This window comes from Salvelinus alpinus, chromosome 6 (assembly GCF_045679555.1).
Source record: "Salvelinus alpinus chromosome 6, SLU_Salpinus.1, whole genome shotgun sequence".
Classification (NCBI taxonomy): Eukaryota; Metazoa; Chordata; class Actinopteri; order Salmoniformes; family Salmonidae; genus Salvelinus; species Salvelinus alpinus.
The window spans coordinates 2582211-2606375 of record NC_092091.1 but is presented as its reverse complement, the minus strand read 5'-3'; the positions used below and the strand labels follow the sequence as shown (position 1 = coordinate 2606375).

General features: G+C 41.1%; 1 protein-coding gene across 2 annotated transcripts in view; it reads left to right on the top strand.

Annotated features, from left to right (window-relative positions):
* Positions 1-24165, top strand: part of stra6 (signaling receptor and transporter of retinol STRA6) — an 83828-nt gene that overhangs the window by 21763 nt on the left and 37900 nt on the right. For both annotated transcript variants that reach the window (XM_071405141.1, XM_071405140.1), the window contains 3 exons: positions 11309-11475; positions 20813-20938; positions 21719-21789. In XM_071405141.1, coding sequence (XP_071261242.1) covers positions 11309-11475; positions 20813-20938; positions 21719-21789 — 364 coding nt within the window. The remainder of the gene's footprint in view (positions 1-11308; positions 11476-20812; positions 20939-21718; positions 21790-24165) is intronic.

Genomic DNA, 24165 nt, shown 5'->3' with positions numbered 1-24165 from the left:
ATCATTCTTAGTGATGAAAGGTGTTTCAGACATCATTCTTAGTGATGAAAGGTGTTTCAGACATCATTCTTAGTGATGAAAGGTGTTTCAGACATCATTCTTAGTGATGAAAGGTGTTTCAGACATCATTCTAAGTGATGAAAGGTGTTTCAGACATCGTTCTTAGTGTTTAAAGGTGTTACAGACATCCTTCTTAGTGTTTAAAGGTGTTTCAGACATCATTCTTAGTGATGAAAGGTGTTTCAGACATCATTCTTAGTGATGAAAGGTGTTTCAGACATCATTCTTAGTGACGAAAGGTGTTTCAGACATCATTCTTAGTGACGAAACGTGTTTCAGACATCATTCTTAGTGATGAAAGGTGTTTCAGACATCATTCTTAGTAATGAAACGTGTTTCAGACATCATTCTTAGTGACGAAAGGTGTTTCAGACATCATTCTTAGTGATGAAAGGTGTTTCAGACATCATTCTTAGTGATGAAAGGTGTTTCAGACATCAGTCTTAGTGTTTAAAGGTGTTACAGACATCATTCTTAGTGTTTAAAGGTGTTACAGACATCATTCTTAGTGATGAAACGTGTTTCAGACATCATTCTTAGTGATTAAAGGTGTTTCAGACATCATTCTTAGTGATGAAACGTGTTTCAGACATCATTCTTAGTGACGAAAGGTGTTTCAGACATCATTCTTAGTGATGAAAGGTGTTTCAGACATCAGTCTTAGTGTTTAAAGGTGTTACAGACATCATTCTTAGTGATGAAACGTGTTTCAGACAACATTCTTAGTGATTAAAGGTGTTTCAGACATCATTCTTAGTGATGAAACGTGTTTCAGACATCATTCTAAGTGATTAAAGGTGTTTCAGACATCATTCTTAGTGATGAAACGTGTTTCAGACATCATTCTAAGTGTTTAAAGGTGTTTCAGACATCATTCTTAGTGATGAAAGGTGTTTCAGACATCATTCTTAGTGATGAAAGGTGTTTCAGACATCATTCTTAGTGATGAAAGGTGTTTCAGACATCATTCTTAGTGATGAAAGGTGTTTCAGACATCATTCTTAGTGTTTAAAGGTGTTTCAGACATCATTCTTAGCGATGAAAGGTGTTTCAGACACCATTCTAAGTGATGCAATGTGTTTCAGACATCATTCTAAGTGATGAAAGGTGTTTCAGACATCATTCTAAGTGATGAAAGGTGTTTCAGACATCATTCTTAGTGATGAAAGGTGTTTCAGACATCATTCTAAGTGATTAAAGGTGTTTCAGACGTCATTCTTAGTGATGAAAGGTGTTTCAGACGTCATTCTTAGTGACGAAAGGTGTTTCAGACATCATTCTAAGTGATGAAAGGTGTTTCAGACATCATTCTAAGTGATGAAATGTGTTTCAGACATCATTCTTAGTGATGAAAGGTGTTTCAGACATCATTCTTAGTGATGAAAGGTGTTTCAGACATCATTCTTAGTGATGAAAGGTGTTTCAGACATCATTCTAAGTGTTTAAAGGTGTTTCAGACATCATTCTTAGTGTTTAAAGGTGTTTCAGACATCATTCTTAGTGATGAAAGGTGTTTCAGACATCATTCTTAGTGATGAAACGTGTTTCAGACATCATTCTTAGTGATGAAAGGTGTTTCAGACATTAGTCTTAGTGATGAAAGGTGTTTCAGACATTAGTCTTAGTGATGAAAGGTGTTTCAGACATTAGTCTTAGTGATGAAAGGTGTTTCAGACATCATTCTTAGTGATGAAAGGTGTTTCAGACACCATTCTTAGTGATGAAAGGTGTTTCAGACATCATTCTTAGTGATGAAACGTGTTTCAGACATCATTCTTAGTGATGAAAGGTGTTTCAGACATCATTCTTAGTGACGAAAGGTGTTTCAGACATCATTCTTAGTGACGAAAGGTGTTTCAGACATCATTCTTAGTGATGAAAGGTGTTTCAGACATCATTCTTAGTGATGAAAGGTGTTTCAGACATCATTCTTAGTGATGAAAGGTGTTTCAGACCCCATTCTTAGTGATGAAAGGTGTTTCAGACACCATTCTTAGTGATGAAAGGTGTTTCAGACACCATTCTTAGTGATGAAAGGTGTTTCAGACACCATTCTTAGTGATGAAAGGTGTTTCAGACACCATTCTTAGTGATGAAAGGTGTTTCAGACACCATTCTTAGTGATGAAAGGTGTTTCAGACATCATTCTTAGTGATGAAAGGTGTTTCAGACATCAGTCTTAGTGATGAAAGGTGTTTCAGGCATCAGTCTTAGTGATGAAAGGTGTTTCAGACATTAGTCTTAGTGATGAAAGGTGTTTCAGACATCATTCTTAGTGATGAAAGGTGTTTCAGACATCATTCTTAGTGATGAAAGGTGTTTCAGACATCATTCTTAGTGATGAAAGGTGTTTCAGACATCATTCTTAGTGATGAAACGTGTTTCAGACATCATTCTTAGTAATGAAACGTGTTTCAGACATCATCATGTTGCTGCTCATGGGTCCTTTATGTTGCTGCTCATGGGTCCTTTAAGACATGTTGCTGAAAAATGTGTTTTCAGCCAAATATGTTCAACTCATGGTTAGTTTATCCAGTGCCCAATGAATTTAGAAGGATAGCTACTGACTGAAATTTAGCTACACTCTGGAGCCCATGGGCACTCTGGTTAGACATGATTACACCACGGGCAACAATAACTGGGGACTATTTTGTTTTCTGTAAAATATGTCAAACTCGTCGTTAGTTTATCTACTGACCACCGCATTTAGACTCCTTAGTCAGTCTTTAGTCTCCTTAGTCAGTCTTTAGACTCCTTACGTCAGTCTTTAGTCTCCTTACGTCAGTCTTTAGACTCCTTACGCCAGTCTTTAGACTCCTTACGTCAGTCTTTAGACTCCTTACGTCAGTCTTTACACTTCTTACGTCAGTCTTTAGACTCCTTAGTCAGTCTTTAGATGCCTTACGTCAGTCTTCAGACTCCTTACGTCAGTCTTTAGATTCCTTACGTCAGTCTTTAGACTCCTTAGTCAGTCTTTAGATTCCTTAGTCAGTCTTCAGACTCCTTACGTCAGTCTTTAGTCTCCTTACGTCAGTCTTTAGACTCCTTACGTCAGTCTTTAGACTCCTTACGTCAGTCTATAGACTCCTTACGTCAGTCTTTACACTCCTTAAATCAGTCTTTAGACTCCTTAGTCAGTCTTTAGATTCCTTACGTCAGTCTTCAGACTCCTTACGTCAGTCTTTAGATTCCTTACGTCAGTCTTTAGACTCCTTAGTCAGTCTTTAGATTCCTTAGTCAGTCTTTAGATTCCTTACGTCAGTCTTCAGACTCCTTACGTCCGTCTTTAGACTCCTTACGTCAGTCTTTAGACTCCTTACGTCAGTCTTTAGATTCCTTACGTCAGTCTTCAGACTCCTTACGTCCGTCTTTAGACTCCTTACGTCAGTCTTTAGACTCCTTACGTCAGTCTTTAGACTCCTTACGTCAGACTTTAGACTCCTTACGTCAGTCTTTAGACTCCTTACGTCAGTCTTTAGACTCCTTACGTCAGTCTTTAGACTCCTTACTTCAGTCTTCAGACTCCTTACGTCAGTCTTTAGACTCCTTACGTCAGTCTTCAGACTCCTTACGTCAGTCTTCAGACTCCTTACGTCAGTCTTTAGACTCCTTAGTCAGTCTTTAGACTCCTTACGTCAGTCTTTAGACTCCTTACGTCCGTCTTTAGACTCCTTACGTCAGTCTTTAGACTCCTTACGTCAGTCTTTAGACTCCTTACGTCAGTCTTTAGACTCCTTACGTCAGTCTTCAGACTCCTTGCGTCAGTCTTTAGACTCCTTACGTCCGTCTTTAGACTCCTTATGTCAGTCTTTAGACTCCTTACGTCAGTCTTTAGACTCCTTACGTCAGTCTTTAGACTCCTTACGCCAGTCTTCAGACTCCTTACGTCAGTCTTTAGACTCCTTACGTCCTTCTTTAGATTCCTTACGTCAGTCTTTAGACTCCTTAGTCAGTCTTTAGATTCCTTTGTCAGTTTTTAGATTCTTTACGTCAGTCTTCAGACTCCTTACGTCAGTCTTTAGACTCCTTACGTCCTTCTTTAGATTCCTTACGTCAGTCTTTAGACTCCTTAGTCAGTCTTTAGATTCCTTCGTCAGTTTTTAGATTCTTTACGTCAGTCTTCAGATTCCTTAGTCAGTCTTTAGACTCCTAACGTCAGTCTTTAGACTCCTTACGTCCGTCTTTAGACTCCTTACGTCAGTCTTCAGACTCCTTACGTCAGTCTTCAGACTCCTTACGTCAGTCTTCAGACTCCTTACGTCAGTCTTTAGACTCCTTACGTCCGTCTTTAGACTCCTTATGTCAGTCTTTAGACTCCTTACGTCAGTCTTTAGACTCCTTACGTCAGTCTTTAGACTCTTTACGTCAGTCTTTAGACTCCTTACGTCAGTCTTTAGACTCCTTACGTCAGTCTTTAGACTCCTTACGTCAGTCTTTACACTCCTTACGTCAGTCTTTAGACTCCTTAGTCAGTCTTTAGATTCCTTACGTCAAGCTTCAGACTCCTTACGTCACTCTTTAGATTCCTTACGTCAGTCTTTAGACTCCTTAGTCAGTCTTTAGATTCCTTAGTCAGTCTTTAGATTCCTTTTGTCAGTCTTCAGACTCCTTACGTCCGTCTTTAGACTCCTTACGTCAGTCTTTAGACTCCTTACGTCAGTCTTTAGATTCCTTACGTCAGTCTTCAGACTCCTTACGTCCGTCTTTAGACTCCTTACGTCAGTCTTTAGACTCCTTACGTCAGTCTTTAGACTCCTTACGTCAGTCTTTAGACTCCTTACGTCAGACTTTAGACTCCTTACGTCAGTCTTTAGACTCCTTACGTCAGTCTTTAGACTCCTTACGTCAGTCTTCAGACTCCTTACGTCAGTCTTTAGACTCCTTACGTCAGTCTTCAGACTCCTTACATCAGTCTTCAGACTCCTTACGTCAGTCTTTAGACTCCTTACGTCAGTCTTTAGACTCCTTACGTCCGTCTTTAGACTCCTTACGTCCGTCTTTAGATTCCTTACGTCCTTCTTTAGATTCCTTACGTCCGTCTTTAGACTCCTTACGTCAGTCTTTAGACTCCTTACGTCAGTCTTTAGACTCCTTACGTCAGTCTTTAGACTCCTTACGTCAGTCTTCAGACTCCTTGCGTCAGTCTTTAGACTCCTTACGTCCGTCTTTGGACTCCTTACGTCCGTCTTTAGACTCCTTACGTCCGTCTTTAGACTCCTTACGTCAGTCTTTAGACTCCTTACGTCAGTCTTTAGACTCCTTACGTCAGTCTTTAGACTCCTTACGTCCGTCTTTAGACTCCTTACGTCAGTCTTTAGACTCCTTACGTCAGTCTTTAGACTCCTTACGTCAGTCTTTAGACTCCTTATGTCAGTCTTTAGACTCCTTACGTCAGTCTTCAGACTCCTTGCGTCAGTCTTTAGACTCCTTACGTCCGTCTTTGGACTCCTTACGTCCGTCTTTAGACTCCTTACGTCCGTCTTTAGACTCCTTACGTCAGTCTTTAGACTCCTTACGTCAGTCTTTAGACTCCTTAGTCAGTCTTTAGATTCCTTCGTCAGTTTTTAGATTCTTTACGTCAGTCTTCAGATTCCTTAGTCAGTCTTTAGACTCCTTACGTCAGTCTTTAGACTCCTTACGTCAGTCTTTAGACTCCTTACATCCGTCTTTAGACTCCTTACGTCAGTCTTCAGACTCCTTACGTCAGTCTTCAGACTCCTTACGTCAGTCTTTAGACTCCTTACGTCCGTCTTTAGACTCCTTACGTCAGTCTTTAGACTCCTTACGTCAGTCTTTAGACTCCTTACGTCAGTCTTTAGACTCCTTACGTCAGTCTTCAGACTCCTTACGTCAGTCTTTAGACTCCTTACGCCCTTCTTTAGATTCCTTACGTCAGTCTTTAGACTCCTTAGTCAGTCTTTAGATTCCTTCGTCAGTTTTTAGATTCTTTACGTCAGTCTTCAGATTCCTTAGTCAGTCTTTAGACTCCTTACGTCAGTCTTTAGACTCCTTACGTCAGTCTTTAGACTCCTTACGTCCGTCTTTAGACTCCTTACGTCAGTCTTCAGACTCCTTACGTCAGTCTTCAGACTCCTTACGTCAGTCTTTAGACTCCTTACGTCCGTCTTTAGACTCCTTATGTCAGTCTTTAGACTCCTTACGTCAGTCTTTAGATTCCTTACGTCAGTCTTTAGACTCCTTAGTCAGTCTTTAGATTCCTTAGTCAGTCTTTAGACTCCTTACGTCAGTCTTTAGATTCCTTAGTCAGTCTTTAGACTCCATACGTCAGTCATTCCCATGATAAAGAAAATGATTTGTGAATCTGTTCGGATTGAACCGCTGGCGCGACATCTAAAATGGCTTTGGGAAAAAAATAGATTTCATCTAATAGTCTGTATCTTACAAAATAACTACATGTTGGTCTCCACCAGTCATTAACTATTAACATATAATAGACATATTGGAACATTTATGGGCAAACTTCTAACTTACTCAACCTTTATTGGCTTTGAGCTTTATACACTTTGTATTGATATTACGGAAGACGTTACTAAGCAACCAGTACCCCACGTTATACTGTACACACAAGCTCAAACAGCTGAGACACAGTATAGTAACAGCTGAGAGACAGTACAGTAACAGCTGAGGGACAGTACGGTAACAGCTGAGAGACAGTACAGTAACAGCTGAGGGACAGTATAGTAACAGCTGAGAGACAGTATAGTAACAGCTGAGAGACAGTATAGTAACAGCTGAGAGACAGTACAGTAACAGCTGAGAGACAGTATAGTAACAGCTGAGAGACAGTATAGTAACAGCTGAGAGACAGTATAGTAACAGCTGAGGGACAGTATAGTAACAGCTGAGGGACAGTATAATAACAGCTGAGGGACAGTATAGTAACAGCTGAGACACAGTATAGTAACAGCTGAGAGACAGTATAGTAACAGCTGAGAGACAGTATAGTAACAGCAGAGGGACAGTATAGTAACAGCTGAGGGACAGTATAGTAACAGCTGAGAGACAGTATAGTAACAGCTGAGAGACAGTACAGTAACAGCTGAGAGACAGTATAGTAACAGCTGAGAGTGAGTACAGTAACAGCTGAGAGACAGTATAGTAACAGCTGAGAGACATTATAGTAACAGCTGAGAGACAGTATAGTAACAGCTGAGAGACAGTATATTAACAGCTGAGAGACAGTACAGTAACAGCTGAGAGACAGTATATTAACAGCTGAGAGACAGTATAGTAACAGCTGAGAGACAGTATATTAACAGCTGAGAGACAGTATAGTAACAGCTGAGAGACAGTATAGTAACAGCTGAGAGACAGTATATTAACAGCTGAGAGACAGTATAGTAACAGCTGAGAGACAGTATAGTAACAGCTGAGAGACAGTATAGTAACAGCTGAGAGACAGTATAGTAACAGCTGAGAGACAGTATAGTAACAGCTGAGAGACAGTATATTAACAGCTGAGAGACAGTACAGTAACAGCTGAGAGACAGTATAGTAACAGCTGAGAGACAGTATAGTAACAGCTGAGAGACAGTATAGTAACAGCTGAGAGACAGTACAGTAACAGCTGAGAGACAGTATAGTAACAGCTGAGAGACAGTATAGTAACAGCTGAGAGACAGTATAGTAACAGCTGAGAGACAGTACAGTAACAGCTGAGGGACAGTATAGTAACAGCTGAGAGACAGTACAGTAACAGCTGAGAGACAGTATAGTAACAGCTGAGACACAGTATAGTAACAGCTGAGAGACAGTATAGTAACAGCTGAGAGACAGTACAGTAACAGCTGAGAGACAGTATAGTAACAGCTGAGAGACAGTACAGTAACAGCTGAGAGACAGTATAGTAACAGCTGAGAGACAGTACAGTAACAGCTGAGAGACATTATAGTAACAGCTGAGAGACAGTATAGTAACAGCTGAGAGACAGTATAGTAACAGCAGAGGGACAGTATAGTAACAGCTGAGGGACAGTATAGTAACAGCTGAGAGACAGTATAGTAACAGCTGAGAGACAGTATAGTAACAGCTGAGGGACAGTATAGTAACAGCTGAGAGACAGTATAGTAACAGCTGAGAGTGAGTACAGTAACAGCTGAGAGACAGTATAGTAACAGCTGAGGGACAGTATAGTAACAGCTGAGAGACAGTACAGTAACAGCTGAGGGACAGTATAGTAACAGCTGAGGGACAGTATAGTAACAGCTGAGGGACAGTATAGTAACAGCAGAGGGACAGTATAGTAACAGCTGAGAGACAGTATAGTAACAGCTGAGAGACACAGTACAGTAACAGCTGAGGGACAGTATAGTAACAGCTGAGAGACAGTATAGTAACAGCTGAGAGACAGTATAGTAACAGCTGAGAGACAGTATAGTAACAGCTGAGAGACAGTATAGTAACAGCTGAGGGACAGTATAGTAACAGCTGAGAGACAGTATAGTAACAGCTGAGAGACAGTATAGTAACAGCTGAGGGACAGTATAGTAACAGCTGAGGGACAGTATAGTAACAGCTGAGAGACAGTATAGTAACAGCTGAGAGACAGTATAGTAACAGCTGAGAGACAGTATAGTAACAGCTGAGGGACAGTATAGTAACAGCTGAGAGACAGTATAGTAACAGCTGAGGGACAGTATAGTAACAGCTGAGAGACAGTATAGTAACAGCTGAGAGACAGTATAGTAACAGCTGAGGGACAGTATAGTAACAGCTGAGGGACAGTATAGTAACAGCTGAGAGACAGTATAGTAACAGCTGAGAGACAGTATAGTAACAGCTGAGAGACAGTATAGTAACAGCTGAGGGACAGTATAGTAACAGCTGAGGGACAGTACAGTAACAGCTGAGGGACAGTATAGTAACAGCTGAGAGACAGTATAGTAACAGCTGAGGGACAGTACAGTAACAGCTGAGGGACAGTATAGTAACAGCTGAGAGACAGTATAGTAACAGCTGAGGGACAGTATAGTAACAGCTGAGGGACAGTATAGTAACAGCTGAGAGACAGTATAGTAACAGCTGAGAGACAGTATAGTAACAGCTGAGAGACAGTATAGTAACAGCTGAGGGACAGTATAGTAACAGCTGAGGGACAGTATAGTAACAGCTGAGAGACAGTATAGTAACAGCTGAGGGACAGTATAGTAACAGCTGAGGGACAGTATAGTAACAGCTGAGAGACAGTATAGTAACAGCTGAGAGACAGTATAGTAACAGCTGAGACACAGTATAGTAACAGCTGAGAGACAGTATAGTAACAGCTGAGGGACAGTACAGTAACAGCTGAGAGACAGTATAGTAACAGCTGAGGGACAGTATAGTAACAGCTGAGAGACAGTATAGTAACAGCTGAGGGACAGTATAGTAACAGCTGAGAGACAGTATAGTAACAGCTGAGAGACAGTATAGTAACAGCTGAGAGACAGTATAGTAACAGCTGAGAGACAGTACAGAAACAGCTGAGGGACAGTATAGCAACAGCTGAGAGACAGTATAGTAACAGCTGAGGGACAGTATAGTAACAGCTGAGGGACAGTATAGTAACAGCTGAGGGACAGTATAGTAACAGCTGAGAGACAGTATAGTAACAGCTGAGAGACAGTATAGTAACTGCTGAGAGACAGTATAGTAACAGCCGAGGGACAGTATAGTAACAGCTGAGAGACAGTATAGTAACAGCTGAGAGACAGTATAGTAACAGCTGAGAGACAGTATAGTAACAGCTGAGGGACAGTTTATAACAGCTGAGGGACAGTATAGTAACAGCTGAGAGACAGTACAGTAACAGCTGAGGGACAGTACAGTAACAGCTGAGCGACAGTATAGTAACAGCTGAGAGACAGTATAGTAACAGCTGAGAGACAGTATAGTAACAGCTGAGAGACAGTATAGTAACAGCTGAGGGACAGTTTATAACAGCTGAGGGACAGTACAGTAACAGCTGAGGGACAGTATAGTAACATCTGAGAGACAGTATAGTAACAGCTGAGAGACAGTATAGTAACAGCTGAGGGACAGTATAGTAACAGCTGAGAGACAGTACAGTAACAGCTGAGGGACAGTATAGTAACATCTGAGAGACAGTATAGTAACAGCTGAGGGACAGTTTATAACAGCTGAGGGACAGTATAGTAACAGCTGAGGGACAGTACAGTAACAGCTGAGGGACAGTATAGTAACAGCTGAGAGACAGTATAGTAACAGCTGAGGGACAGTACAGTAACAGCTGAGGGACAGTATAGTAACAGCTGAGATACAGTATAGTAACAGCTGAGAGACAGTACAGTAACAGCTGAGGGACAGTACAGTAACAGCTGAGAGACAGTATAGTAACAGCTGAGAGACAGTATAGTAACAGCTGAGAGACAGTATAGTAACAGCTGAGGGACAGTACAGTAACAGCTGAGGGACAGTATAGTAACAGCTGAGATACAGTATAGTAACAGCTGAGAGACAGTACAGTAACAGCTGAGTGACAGTACAGTAACAGCTGAGAGACAGTATAGTAACAGCTGAGAGACAGTATAGTAACAGCTGAGGGACAGTTTATAACAGCTGAGGGACAGTATAGTAACAGCTGAGAGACAGTACAGTAACAGCTGAGGGACAGTACAGTAACAGCTGAGCGACAGTATAGTAACAGCTGAGAGACAGTATAGTAACAGCTGAGAGACAGTATAGTAACAGCTGAGGGACAGTACAGTAACAGCTGAGGGACAGTATAGCAACAGCTGAGATACAGTATAGTAACAGCTGAGAGACAGTACAGTAACAGCTGAGGGACAGTACAGTAACAGCTGAGAGACAGTATAGTAACAGCTGAGAGACAGTATAGTAACAGCTGAGAGACAGTATAGTAACAGCTGAGAGACAGTATAGTAACAGCTGAGAGACAGTATAGTAACAGCTGAGAGACAGTACAGTAACAGCTGAGAGACAGTATAGTAACAGCTGAGGGACAGTACAGTAACAGCTGAGAGACAGTATAGTAACAGCTGAGGGACAGTACAGTAACAGCTGAGAGACAGTATAGTAACAGCTGAGGGACAGTACAGTAACAGCTGACGGACAGTATAGTAACAGCTGAGAGACAGTATAGTAACAGCTGAGAGACAGTATAGTAACAGCTGAGACACAGTACAATAACAGCTGAGGGATCTATAGGATGGAGCTAAATAATTTTTTTGTTTCTTACTTCTGCTTCCTGTTGTTTTTTTCCCCCCAGAGTACTGGATTATTGTCTCGTTGTTCTACTACCCTGTTCTGTACTACCCTCTCCTGGCCTGTGGAACGCTACGTAACGCCGTGGGGTACGTGCTGGGGTCCCTGCTTTCCTGGACTCACTTTGGGGTGCTCGTCTGGCAGAAGGCCGACTGCCCCAAGACACCAGAGGTGAGAGGGGGGGAGAGAGAGAGTGGATTGTAGTCTGTCCTAACCCTTGAGACAATTGAGACATGGATTGTGTATGTCTGCCATTCAGAAGGTGGGCAAGACAAAATATTTAAATGTCTTTGAACGGGGTTTGGTAATAGGTGCCAAGCGCATCGATTTGTGTCAAGAACTGCAACGCTGCTGGGTTTTTCACACTCAACAGTTTCCTGTGTGTATCAGGAATGGTCCACCACCCAAAGGACATCCAGCCAACTGGACACAACTGTGGGAAGCATTGGAGTCAAAATGGGCCAGCATCCCCTGTGGAACGCTTGCGTCCCCACGTAGAGTCCATGACCCGACGAATTGAGGCTGTTGTGAGGGCAAAAAGGGCTGCAACTCAATATTATGAAGGTGTACCTAATGTTTTGTCCACTCAGTGTATGTATCTCCATGGTCGACTCTTACAAGTCGTAGACAGGAATGACGGAATTCAGTATCAGAGGATTTTAATATTTAGAACTATTTAGGTGGCGTTCCGTGGCGTTCTGCATTAGCATCGAATAGCCCCCATGATATGCAACTTTTCAGGGAAGTTAGGAACAAATATACACAGGAAAGCTAGGAAAGCTTAAGGCTAACTTTTTCAAACAGAAATTAGCATCCTGTAGTACTAACTCAATAAAGTTCTGGGACACTGTAAAGTCCATGGAGAATAAGAGCACCTCCTCCCAGCTGCCCACTGCTCTGAGGCTAGGAAACACTGTCACCACCGATAAATCCACTATAAGTTGAGAATTTCAATAAGCATTTTTCTACGGCTGGTCATGCTTTCCATCTGACTACCCCTACCCCGGTCAACTGCCTGGCACCCTCCACAGCAACCCGCCAAAGCCCCCACCATTTCTCCTTCACCCAAATCCAGATAGCTGATGTTCTGAAAGAGCTGCAAAATCAGCCGAGCTAGACAATCTGGACCCTCTCTTTCTAAAATTATCTGCCAATATTGTTGCAACCCCTATTACTTATTGTTCAACCTCTCTTTCGTAGCGTCTGAGATTTCCAAAGATTGGAAAGCTGCCGCGGTCATCCCCCTCTTCAAAGGGGGTGACACTCTAGACCCAAACTGCTACAGACCTATATCTATCCTAACCTCTTTCTAAGGTCTTCGAAAGCCAAGTCAATAAACAGATTACCGACCATTTCCAATCCCACCGTACCTTCTCCGCTATGCAATCTGGTTTCAGAGCTGGTTATGGGTGCACCTCAGCCACGCTCAAGGTCCTAAACGTATCATAACTGCCATCGATAAGAGACATTACTGTGCAGCAGTATTCATAGACCTGGCCAAGGCTTTCGACTCTGTCAATCACCGCATTCTTATTGGCAGATTCAACAGCCTTGGTTTCTCAAATGACTGCCTCGCCTGGTTCACCAACCACTTCTCTGATAGAGTTCAGTGTGTCAAATCATAGGGCCTGTTGTCAGGACCTCTGGCAGTCTCTATGGGGGTGCCACAGGGTTCAATTCTTGGGCCGACTCTCTTCTCTGTATACATCAATGATGTCGCTCTTGCTGCTGGTGATTCTCTGATCCACCTCTACGCAGACGACACCATTCTGTATACTTCTGGCCCCTCTTTGGACACTGTGTTAACTCACCTCCAGACCAGCTTCAATGCCATACAACTCTCCTTCCTTGGCCTCCAACTGCTCTTAAACGCAAGTAAAACTAAATGCATTCTCTTCAACCTATCACTGCCCGCACCTGCTCGCCCGTCCAGCACCACTACTCTGGACGGCTCTGACTTTGAAAACGTGAATACGATGTAATTTACAAAATAGCCTCCAATACTCTACTCAGCAAACTGGATGTAGTATATCACAGTGCCATCTGTTTTATCACCAAAGCCCCATATACTACCCACCACTGCGACCTGTACGCTCTCGTTGGTTGGCCCTCGCTTCATACTCGTCGCCAAACCCACAGGCTACAGGTTATCTACAAGTCTCTGCTAGGTAAAGCCCCGCCTTATCTCAGCTCACTAGTCACCATAGCAGCACCCACTCGTAGCACGAGCTCCAGCAGGTATATCTCACTGATCACCCCCAAAGCCAATTCCTCCTTTGGCCGCCTTTCCTTCCAGTTCTCTGCTGCCAATGACTGGAACGAACTGCCAAAATCTCTGAAGCTGGAAACACTTATCTCCCTCACTAGCTGTCAGAGCCCATCAATCTACCTCATCCCCATACTGTATTTATTTATTTATCTTGCGCCTTTGCACCCCAGTATCTCTACTTGCTCATTCATCTTCTGCACATCTACCATTCCGGTGTTTAATTGCTTATTTATTATAAATAACATGCTGTGTTAATGTAGCATGGTATTTATTATATAGAATATGCTGTAATATTGTAGCATGGTATTTATTATATAGAACATGCTGTGTTATTGTAGCATGGTATTTATTATATAGAACATGCTGTGTTATTGTAGCATGGTATTTATTATATAGAACATGCTGTGTTAATGTAGCATGGTATTTATTATATAGAATATGCTGTGTTAATGTAGCATGGTATTTATTATATAGAACATGCTGTATTATTGTAGCATGGTATTTATTATATAGAACATGCTGTGTTAATGTAGCATGGTATTTATTATATAGAACATGCTGTAGTATTGTAGCATGGTATTTATTATATAGAACATGCTGTGTTATTGTAGCATGGTATTTATTAAATAGAACATGCTGTGTTAATGTAGCATGGTATATATTATATAGAACATGCTGTAGTATTGTAGCATGGTATTTATTATATAGAACATGCTGTATTATTGTAGCATGGTATTTATTATATAGAGTATGCTGTGTTAATGTAGCATGGTATTTATTATATAGAACATGCTGTGTTAATGTAGCATGGTATTTATTATATAGAACATGCTGTATTATTGTAGCATGGTATTTATTATATAGAGTATGCTGTGTTAATGTAGGATGGTATTTATTATATAGAGTATGCTGTGTTAATGTAGCATGGCGTTTATTATATAGAACGTGCTGTATTATTGTAGCATGGTATTTATTATATAGAACATGCTGTGTTAATGTAGCATGGTATTTATTATATAGAACATGCTGTGTTAATGTAGCATGGTATATATTATATAGAACATGCTGTAGTATTGTAGCATGGTATTTATTATATAGAACATGCTGTAGTATTGTAGCATGGTATTTATTATATAGAGTATGCTGTGTTAATGTAGCATGGTATTTATTATATAGAGTATGCTGTGTTAATGTAGCATGGTATTTATTATATAGAACATGCTGTATTATTGTAGCATGGTATTTATTATATAGAACATGCTGTGTTAATGTAGCACGGTATTTATTATATAGAACATGCTGTAGTATTGTAGCATGGTATTTATTATATAGAACATGCTGTGTTATTGTAGCATGGTATTTATTAAATAGAACATGCTGTGTTAATGTAGCATGGTATATATTATATAGAACATGCTGTAGTATTGTAGCATGGTATTTATTATATAGAACATGCTGTATTATTGTAGCATGGTATTTATTATATAGAGTATGCTGTGTTAATGTAGCATGGTATTTATTATATAGAACATGCTGTGTTAATGTAGCATGGTATTTATTATATAGAACATGCTGTATTATTGTAGCATGGTATTTATTATATAGAGTATGCTGTGTTAATGTAGGATGGTATTTATTATATAGAGTATGCTGTGTTAATGTAGCATGGCGTTTATTATATAGAACGTGCTGTATTATTGTAGCATGGTATTTATTATATAGAACATGCTGTGTTAATGTAGCATGGTATTTATTATATAGAACATGCTGTGTTAATGTAGCATGGTATATATTATATAGAACATGCTGTAGTATTGTAGCATGGTATTTATTATATAGAACATGCTGTAGTATTGTAGCATGGTATTTATTATATAGAGTATGCTGTGTTAATGTAGCATGGTATTTATTATATAGAGTATGCTGTGTTAATGTAGCATGGTATTTATTATATAGAGTATGCTGTGTTATTGTAGCATGGTATTTATTATATAGAGTATGCTGTGTTATTGTAGCATGGTATTTATTATATAGAACATGCTGTGTTAATGTAGCATGGTATTTATTATATAGAGTATGCTTTGTTAATGTAGCATGGTATTTATTATATAGAGTATGCTGTGTTAATGTAGCATGGTATTTATTATATAGAGTATGCTGTATTATTGTAGCATGGTATTTATTATATAAAACATGCTGTGTTAATGTAGCATGGTATTTATTATATAGAACATGCTGTAGTATTGTAGCATGGTATTTATTATATAGAACATGCTGTATTATTGTAGCATGGTATTTATTATATAGAACATGCTGTAGTATTGTAGCATGGTATTTATTATATAGAGTATGCTGTAGTATTGTAGCATGGTATTTATTATATAGAGTATGCTGTAGTATTGTAGCATGGTATTTATTATATAGAACATGCTGTGTTATTGTAGCATGGTATTTATTATATAGAACATGCTGTATTATTGTAGCATGGTATTTATTATATAGAACATGCTGTATTATTGTAGCATGGTATTTATTATATAGAACATGCTGTGTTAATGTAGCATGGTATTTATTATATAGAACATGCTGTGTTAATGTAGCATGGTATTTATTATATAGAATATGCTGTGTTATTGTAGCATGGAACTGTCCAAGCACCCTCAGCTCTTATAGGCTTCAGAGGTTGGTGTCTCTCACTCACAGGCTGAGATCTTACAAAGGCTGAAGACACACACACACACACACACACACACACACACACACACACACACACACACACACACACACACACACACACACACACACACACACACACACACACACACACACACACACACACACACACACACACACACACACACACAGAGACACTCACACCTCCAAAGCCTTGACATCTTTATTCACTGCCGTGTTCCATCTGTCCCCAACCCAGAGGTGTTTCATTCTGGAGCCTTGGCTCTCCGTGTCTGTGTCTGATTTTCAATGCTGCTTTTCTTCTCTGGCTCCGTAGCGCTGTAGCTCTCACTGTTGCTAAGCACTGAGCAAATTGCAAAACGTAATACCTATTCATATGAAGTGGACAAAGAATGTCTGATTTCTCCATTGACTGTGGTGTTGTCGGTTTGCTTCTCTGGATACCTGCTGTAGCTTGAGGCCTTGCTACCCACTCTTCAATTCCATTCAACACAACTTTATTTGAGTTGAATTTAAAAGGGCTGGAATGTAAAGTCTCGTCGTCTCAGGATTAGTCGACTCTGAATGATCACGCCTCAGAGCGGTTAGTCTCATGGCCCTCCAACTCTTGGTCGACTCTGAATGATCACCGCCTCAGAGCGGTTAGTCTCATGGCCCTCCAACTCTTGGTCGACTCTGAATGATCACCGCCTCAGAGCGGTTAGTCTCATGGCCCTCCAACTCTTGGTCGACTCTGAATGATCACGCCTCAGAGCGGTTACTCTCATGGCCCTCCAGCTCTTGGTCGACTCTGAATGATCACCGCCTCAGAGCGGTTAGTCTCATGGCCCTCCAGCTCTTGGTCGACTCTGAATGATCACCGCCTCAGAGCGGTTAGTCTCATGGCCCTCCAGCTCTTGGTCTACTCTGAATGATCACCGCCTCAGAGCGGTTAGTCTCATGGCCCTCCAGCTCTTGGTCGACTCTGAATGATCACCGCCTCAGAGCGGTTAGTCTCATGGCCCTCCAGCTCTTGGTCGACTCTGAATGATCACGCCTCAGAGCGGTTAGTCTCATGGCCCTCCAGCTCTTGGTCGACTCTGAATGATCACCGCCTCAGAGCGGTTAGTCTCATGGCCCTCCAGCTCTTGGTCGACTCTGAATGATCACCGCCTCAGAGCGGTTAGTCTCATGGCCCTCCAACTCTTGGTCGACTCTGAATGATCACCGCCTCAGAGCGGTTAGTCTCATGGCCCTCTAGCTCTTGGTCGACTCTGAATGATCACCGCCTCAGAGCGGTTAGTCTCATGGCCCTCCAGCTCTTGGTCGACTCTGAATGATCACCGCCTCAGAGCGGTTAGTCTCATGGCCCTCCAGCTCTTGGTCGACTCTGAATGATCACGCCTCAGAGCGGTTAGTCTCATGGCCCTCCAGCTCTTGGTCGACTCTGAATGATCACGCCTCAGAGCGGTTAGTCTCATGGCCCTCCAACTCTTGGTTGACAATAGTATTGTTTTGGGGTGTTTCTGTGTTGAATGGTTGAATGGTCAGGGTTTGTCTGTGTTTCTGTACTGAATTGTAAAGGACTCGGAACGTTTAGTTCTGCCTGTTGTCACAGTTAATCAGCTAGTTTCTGACAGACAGGGAACCCCTGGTGCTAGCCAGCCTAAACCACACGGAGCAATGTTTTAATCACAGCAGTGGTCTGGCACAAACCAGACCATCAGACTGGATTAGAAAACCAGACCATCAGACTGGATTAGAAAACCAGACCATCAGACAGGATTAGAAAACCCAACAATCAGACTGGATTAGAAAACCAGACCATCAGACTGGATTAGAAAACCAGACCATCAGACTGGATTAGAAAACCAGACCATCAGACTGGATTAGAAAACCAGACCATCAGACTGGATTAGAAAACCAAACAATCAGACTGGATTAGAAAACCAGACTATCAGACTGGATTAGAAAACCAGACCATCAGACTGGATTAGAAAACCAAACAATCAGACTGGATTAGAAAACCAGACCATCAGACTGGATTAGAAAACCAGACCATCAGACTGGATTAGAAAACCAGACCATCAGACTGGATTAGAAAACCAGACCATCAGACTGGATTAGAAAACCAAACAATCAGACTGGATTAGAAAACCAGACTATCAGACTGGATTAGAAAACCAGACCATCAGACTGGATTAGAAAACCAGACCATCAGACTGGATTAGAAAACCAAACAATCAGACTGGATTAGAAAACCAGACTATCAGACTGTTGCACCCTCGACAACTACTGTGATTATTATTATCTGACCATGCTGGTCATTTATGAACATTTGAACATCTTGGCCATGTTCTGTTATAATCTCCACCCGGCACAGCCAGAAGAGGACTGGCCACCCCTCATAGCCTGGTTCCTCTCTAGGTTTCTTCCTATGTTTTGGCCTCTCTAGGGAGTTTTTCCTAGCCACCGTGCTTCTACACCTGCATTGCTTGCTCTATGGGGTTTTAGGCTGGGTTTCTGTACAGCACTTTGGTATATCAGCTGATGTAAGAAGGGCTATATAAATAAATTACATTTGATTAGAAAACCAGACTACCAGACTGGATTAGAAAACCAGACTATCAGACTGGATTAGAAAACCAGACTGTCAGACTGGATTAGAAAAACCAGATTGGATTAGAAAACCAGACTGGATTAGAAAACCAGACTGGATTAGAAAACCAGACTGGATTAGAAAACTAGACTGGATTAGAAAACCAGACTGGATTAGAAAACCAGACTATCAGACTGGATTAGAAAACCCGACTGGATTAGAAAACCAGACTATCAGATTGGATTAGAGAGAGCATGGGACAGAACACGGTGCTGTTGTCCAAGCCATAGTCATAGAAAATGAATTGCTATCTAGAATGTGCTATTATTGCTTGGCTTATACATTCACCCTTAGGTTTCACTGTTTTCCATTTTTACACAGGAAATATCAGGGGACAGAAGGTCAAGATCTGTTTTCATTGCACATCTATAAGTCATATTTCTATCTCCTTATAGTAAAACCCACCGTTTTAGGTGATCTTCTTTTACAGTTCTCTTGAAAGTGTCTCTTGATAAGTTCGATTACCATCATCAAGTCATATTTCTGTCTGTATTGGAGATCTATAAGTCATACTTCTGTCTGTATTGCAGATCTATAAGTCATACTTCTGTCTGTATTGGATATCTATAAGTCATATTTCTGTCTGTAATGCAGATCTATATGTCATATTTCTGTCTGTATTGGAGATCTATATGTCATATTTCTGTCTGTATTACAGATCTATAAGTCATACTTCTGTCTGTATTGGAGATCTATATGTCATATTTCTGTCTGTATTGGAGATCTATATGTCATATTTCTGTCTGTATTACAGATCTATATGTCATACTTCTGTCTGTATTGGAGATCTATATGTCATACTTCTGTCTGTATTGGAGATCTATATGTCATACTTCTGTCTGTATTGCAGATCTATATGTCATACTTCTGTCTGTATTACAGATCTATAAGTCATACTTCTGTCTGTATTGCAGATCTATATGTCATACTTCTGTCTGTATTGGAGATCTATATGTCATATTTCTGTCTGTAATGCAGATCTATATGTCATATTTCTGTCTGTATTGGAGATCTATATGTCATATTTCTGTCTGTATTGGAGATCTATATTGTCATATTTCTCTCTGTAATGCAGATCTATATGTCATATTTCTGTCTGTTTTGGAGATCTATATGTCATATTTCTGTCTGTATTGGAGATCTATATGTCATATTTCTGTCTGTATTACAGATCTATAAGTCATACTTCTGTCTGTATTGCAGATCTATAAGTCATACTTCTGTCTGTATTGCAGATCTATAAGTCATATTTCTGTCTGTAATGCAGATCTATATGTCATATTTCTGTCTGTATTGGAGATCTATAAGTCATACTTCTGTCTGTAATGCAGATCTACAAGTCATACTTCTGTCTGTAATGCAGATCTACATGTCATTCTTCTGTCTGTATTGCAGATCTATAAGTCATACTTCTGTCTGTATTGGAGATCTATAAGTCATATTTCTGTCTGTAATGCAGATCTATATGTCATATTTCTGTCTGTATTGGAGATCTATATGTCATATTTCTGTCTGTATTACAGATCTATATGTCATACTTCTGTCTGTATTGGAGATCTATATGTCATACTTCTGTCTGTATTGGAGATCTATATGTCATACTTCTGTCTGTATTGCAGATCTATATGTCATACTTCTGTCTGTATTACAGATCTATAAGTCATACTTCTGTCTGTATTGCAGATCTATAAGTCATACTTCTGTCTGTATTGGAGATCTATATGTCATATTTCTGTCTGTAATGCAGATCTATATGTCATATTTCTGTCTGTATTGGAGATCTATATGTCATATTTCTGTCTGTAATGCAGATCTATATGTCATATTTCTGTCTGTATTGCAGATCTATATGTCATATTTCTGTCTGTATTGGAGATCTATATGTCATATTTCTGTCTGTATTACAGATCTATAAGTACTACTCCCTGTTGGCCAGCCTGCCACAGATCTGTTGCCTGGCATTCCTCAGTTTCCAGTATCCTCTGCTGCTGTTCAAGGGCCTGAAGGGGACAGAGAAAACCACCGCTGGCGAGGTGAGTGGGCTGAGACCAGTCCCGTGTGAGTGGGCTGAGACCAGTCCCGTGTGAGTGGGCTGAGACCAGTCCTTATGTATCCACACAGGTAGACCAGAGATTATGTATCCACACAGGTAGACCAGAGGTTATGTATCCACACAGGTAGACCAGAGGTTATGTATCCACACAGGTAGACCAGAGGTTATGTATCCACACAGGTAGACCAGAGGTTATGTACCCACACAGGTAGACCAGAGGTTATGTATCCATACAGGTAGACCAGAGGTTATGTACCCACACAGGTAGACCAGAGGTTATGTATCCACACAGGTAGACCAGAGGTTATGTATCCACACAGGTAGACCAGAGGTTATGTATCCACACAGGTAGACCAGAGGTCAGACTGGCCTTGCGGTCGTGACAGCTGATAGGCCAAACACATTCAGACTGGCCTTGCGGTCTGACAGCTGATAGGCCAAACTGATTCATACTGGCCTTGCGGTCGTGACAGCTGATAGGCCAAACTGATTCAGACTGGCCTTGCGGTCGTGACAGCTGATAGGCCAAACACATTCAGACTGTAATGTATCTACTATTCAGGTGGGGGTCAAATCCATTCCATCAGTTTTTTTGCTTTTAAATTAGGAAAATTGGAATTTAAATGTTTGTTTCCTTCCTGAATTGACTGAATTGAAATGGAATTGAGTCCAACCCTGATAAGGTTTACAGTCGCTGTATGAATACAGATATGTTTCAAACTGTCCCATGTTCCTCACGTCTTGTGTTTTATCACTACAGGACCTGAGCAGCAGCTACTACAATGACTACGTCAAGAATATACTGAAGAAGAAGACGCCTTCCCAAACCAGGTCAGAACCACTGCTTTGTTCCCACCATGTCTGGGGCAAATCCACCCCTGTGTCAAACATCCTTCTGATACGCAATGAGCTATTGTCACGCCCTGGCCTTAGTATTCTTTGTTTTCTTAATTATTTTGGTTAGGTCAGGGTGTGACATGGGGAATGTATGTGGTTTTTGTAGTGTCTAGGGTGGTTGTAAGGTTTAGGGGGTTTATTAGAGTAGTTGGGTTTATGTTTAGTATAGTAGTCTAGCTGTGTCTATGGTTGAGTGTAGGTATCTAGGAAAGTCTATGGTTGCCTGAATTGGGTCTCAATTAGAGACAGCTGGTTATTGTTGTCTCTGATTGGGAGCCATATTTAAGGCAACCATAGGCTTTAGCTGTTTGTGGGGAATTGTCTATGTTGAACGTTTGTAGCCTGTGTGTGTGCACTACGTTTATAGCTTCACGGTTGTTTGTTGTTTTTGTATAGTTTGTAATAGTGTTTCGTTTCATGTTCATCTTCGTAGTAAAAATAAAAGAATATGGCTTATTTTCCACATGCTGCGTTTTGGTCCGTCTCTCCTCCACACGATCGTGACAGCTATGACATCTCCAGAGTGTTCCTGGCCAGGAAGCTAGCCACTGCTGCCAACAGACAGGGTTAGGGATGCGTTCAGTAACTGGCAGGAAAAACACCTTTTATAAATAGCATGCAAATTACTTGTTGGAACAAGCAGGGGTTTCACCCGCCAACCCAGTTTAGAAAGAGGAACTTTATTGAGCTGATGTGCTTTTTTGTATCAGATAGTCCTTTTTCCAATGGAGCTCAGAATAGCCAGACCCCATGCACATAACATGAATATCCTTTACAGTAACCCAATCTGGCCAGACCCCATGCACATAACATGAATATCCTTTACAGTAACCCAATCTGGCCAGACCCCATGCACATAACATGAATATCCTTTACAGTAACCCAATCTGGCCAGACCCCATGCACATAACATGAATATCCTTTACAGTAACCCAATCTGGCCAGACCCCATGCACATAACATGAATATCCTTTACAGTAACCCAATCTGGCCAGACACCATGCACATAACATGAATATCCATTACAGTAACCCAATCTGGCCAGACCCCATGCACATAACATGAATATCCTTTACAGTAACCCAATCTGGCCAGACACCATGCACATAACATGAATATCCTTTACAGTAACCCAATCTGGCCAGACCCCATGCACATAACATGAATATCCTTTACAGTAACCCAATCTGGCCAGACCCCATGCACATAACATGAATATCCTTTACAGTAACCCAATCTGGCCAGACCCCATGCACATAACATGAATATCCTTTACAGTAACCCAATCTGGCCAGACACCATGCACATAACATGAATATCCTTTACAGTAACCCAATCTGGCCAGACCCCATGCACATAACATGAATATCCTTTACAGTAACCCAATCTGGCCAGACACCATGCACATAACATGAATATACTTTACAGTAACCCAATCTGGCCAGACCCCATGCACATAACATGAATATCCTTTACAGTAACCCAATCTGGCCAGACACCATGCACATAACATGAATATCCTTTACAGTAACCCAATCTGGCCAGACACCATGCACATAACATGAATATCCTTTACAGTAACCCAATCTGGCCAGACACCATGCACATAACATGAGTATCCTTTACAGTAACCCAATCTGGCCAGACCCCATGCACATAACATGAATATCCTTTACAGTAACCCAATCTGGCCAGACCCCATGCACATAACATGAATATCCTTTACAGTAACCCAATCTGGCCAGACCCCATGCACATAACATGAATATCCATTACAGTAACCCAATCTGGCCAGACACCATGCACATAACATGAATATCCTTTACAGTAACCCAATCTGGCCAGACACCATGCACATAACATGAATATCCATTACAGTAACCCAATCTGGCCAGACCCCATGCACATAACATGAATATCCTTTACAGTAACCCAATCTGGCCAGACCCCATGCACATAACATGAATATCCTTTACAGTAACCCAATCTGGCCAGACACCATGCACATAACATGAATATCCTTTACAGTAACCCAATCTGGCCAGACACCATGCACATAACATGAATATCCTTTACAGTAACCCAATCTGGCCAGACCCCATGCACATAACATGAATATCCTTTACAGTAACCCAATCTGGCCAGACACCATGCACATAACATGAATATCCTTTACAGTAACCCAATCTGGCCAGACACCATGCACATAACATGAATATCCTTTACAGTAACCCAATCTGGCCAGACCCCATGCACATAACATGAATATCCTTTACAGTAACCCAATCTGGCCAGACACCATGCACATAA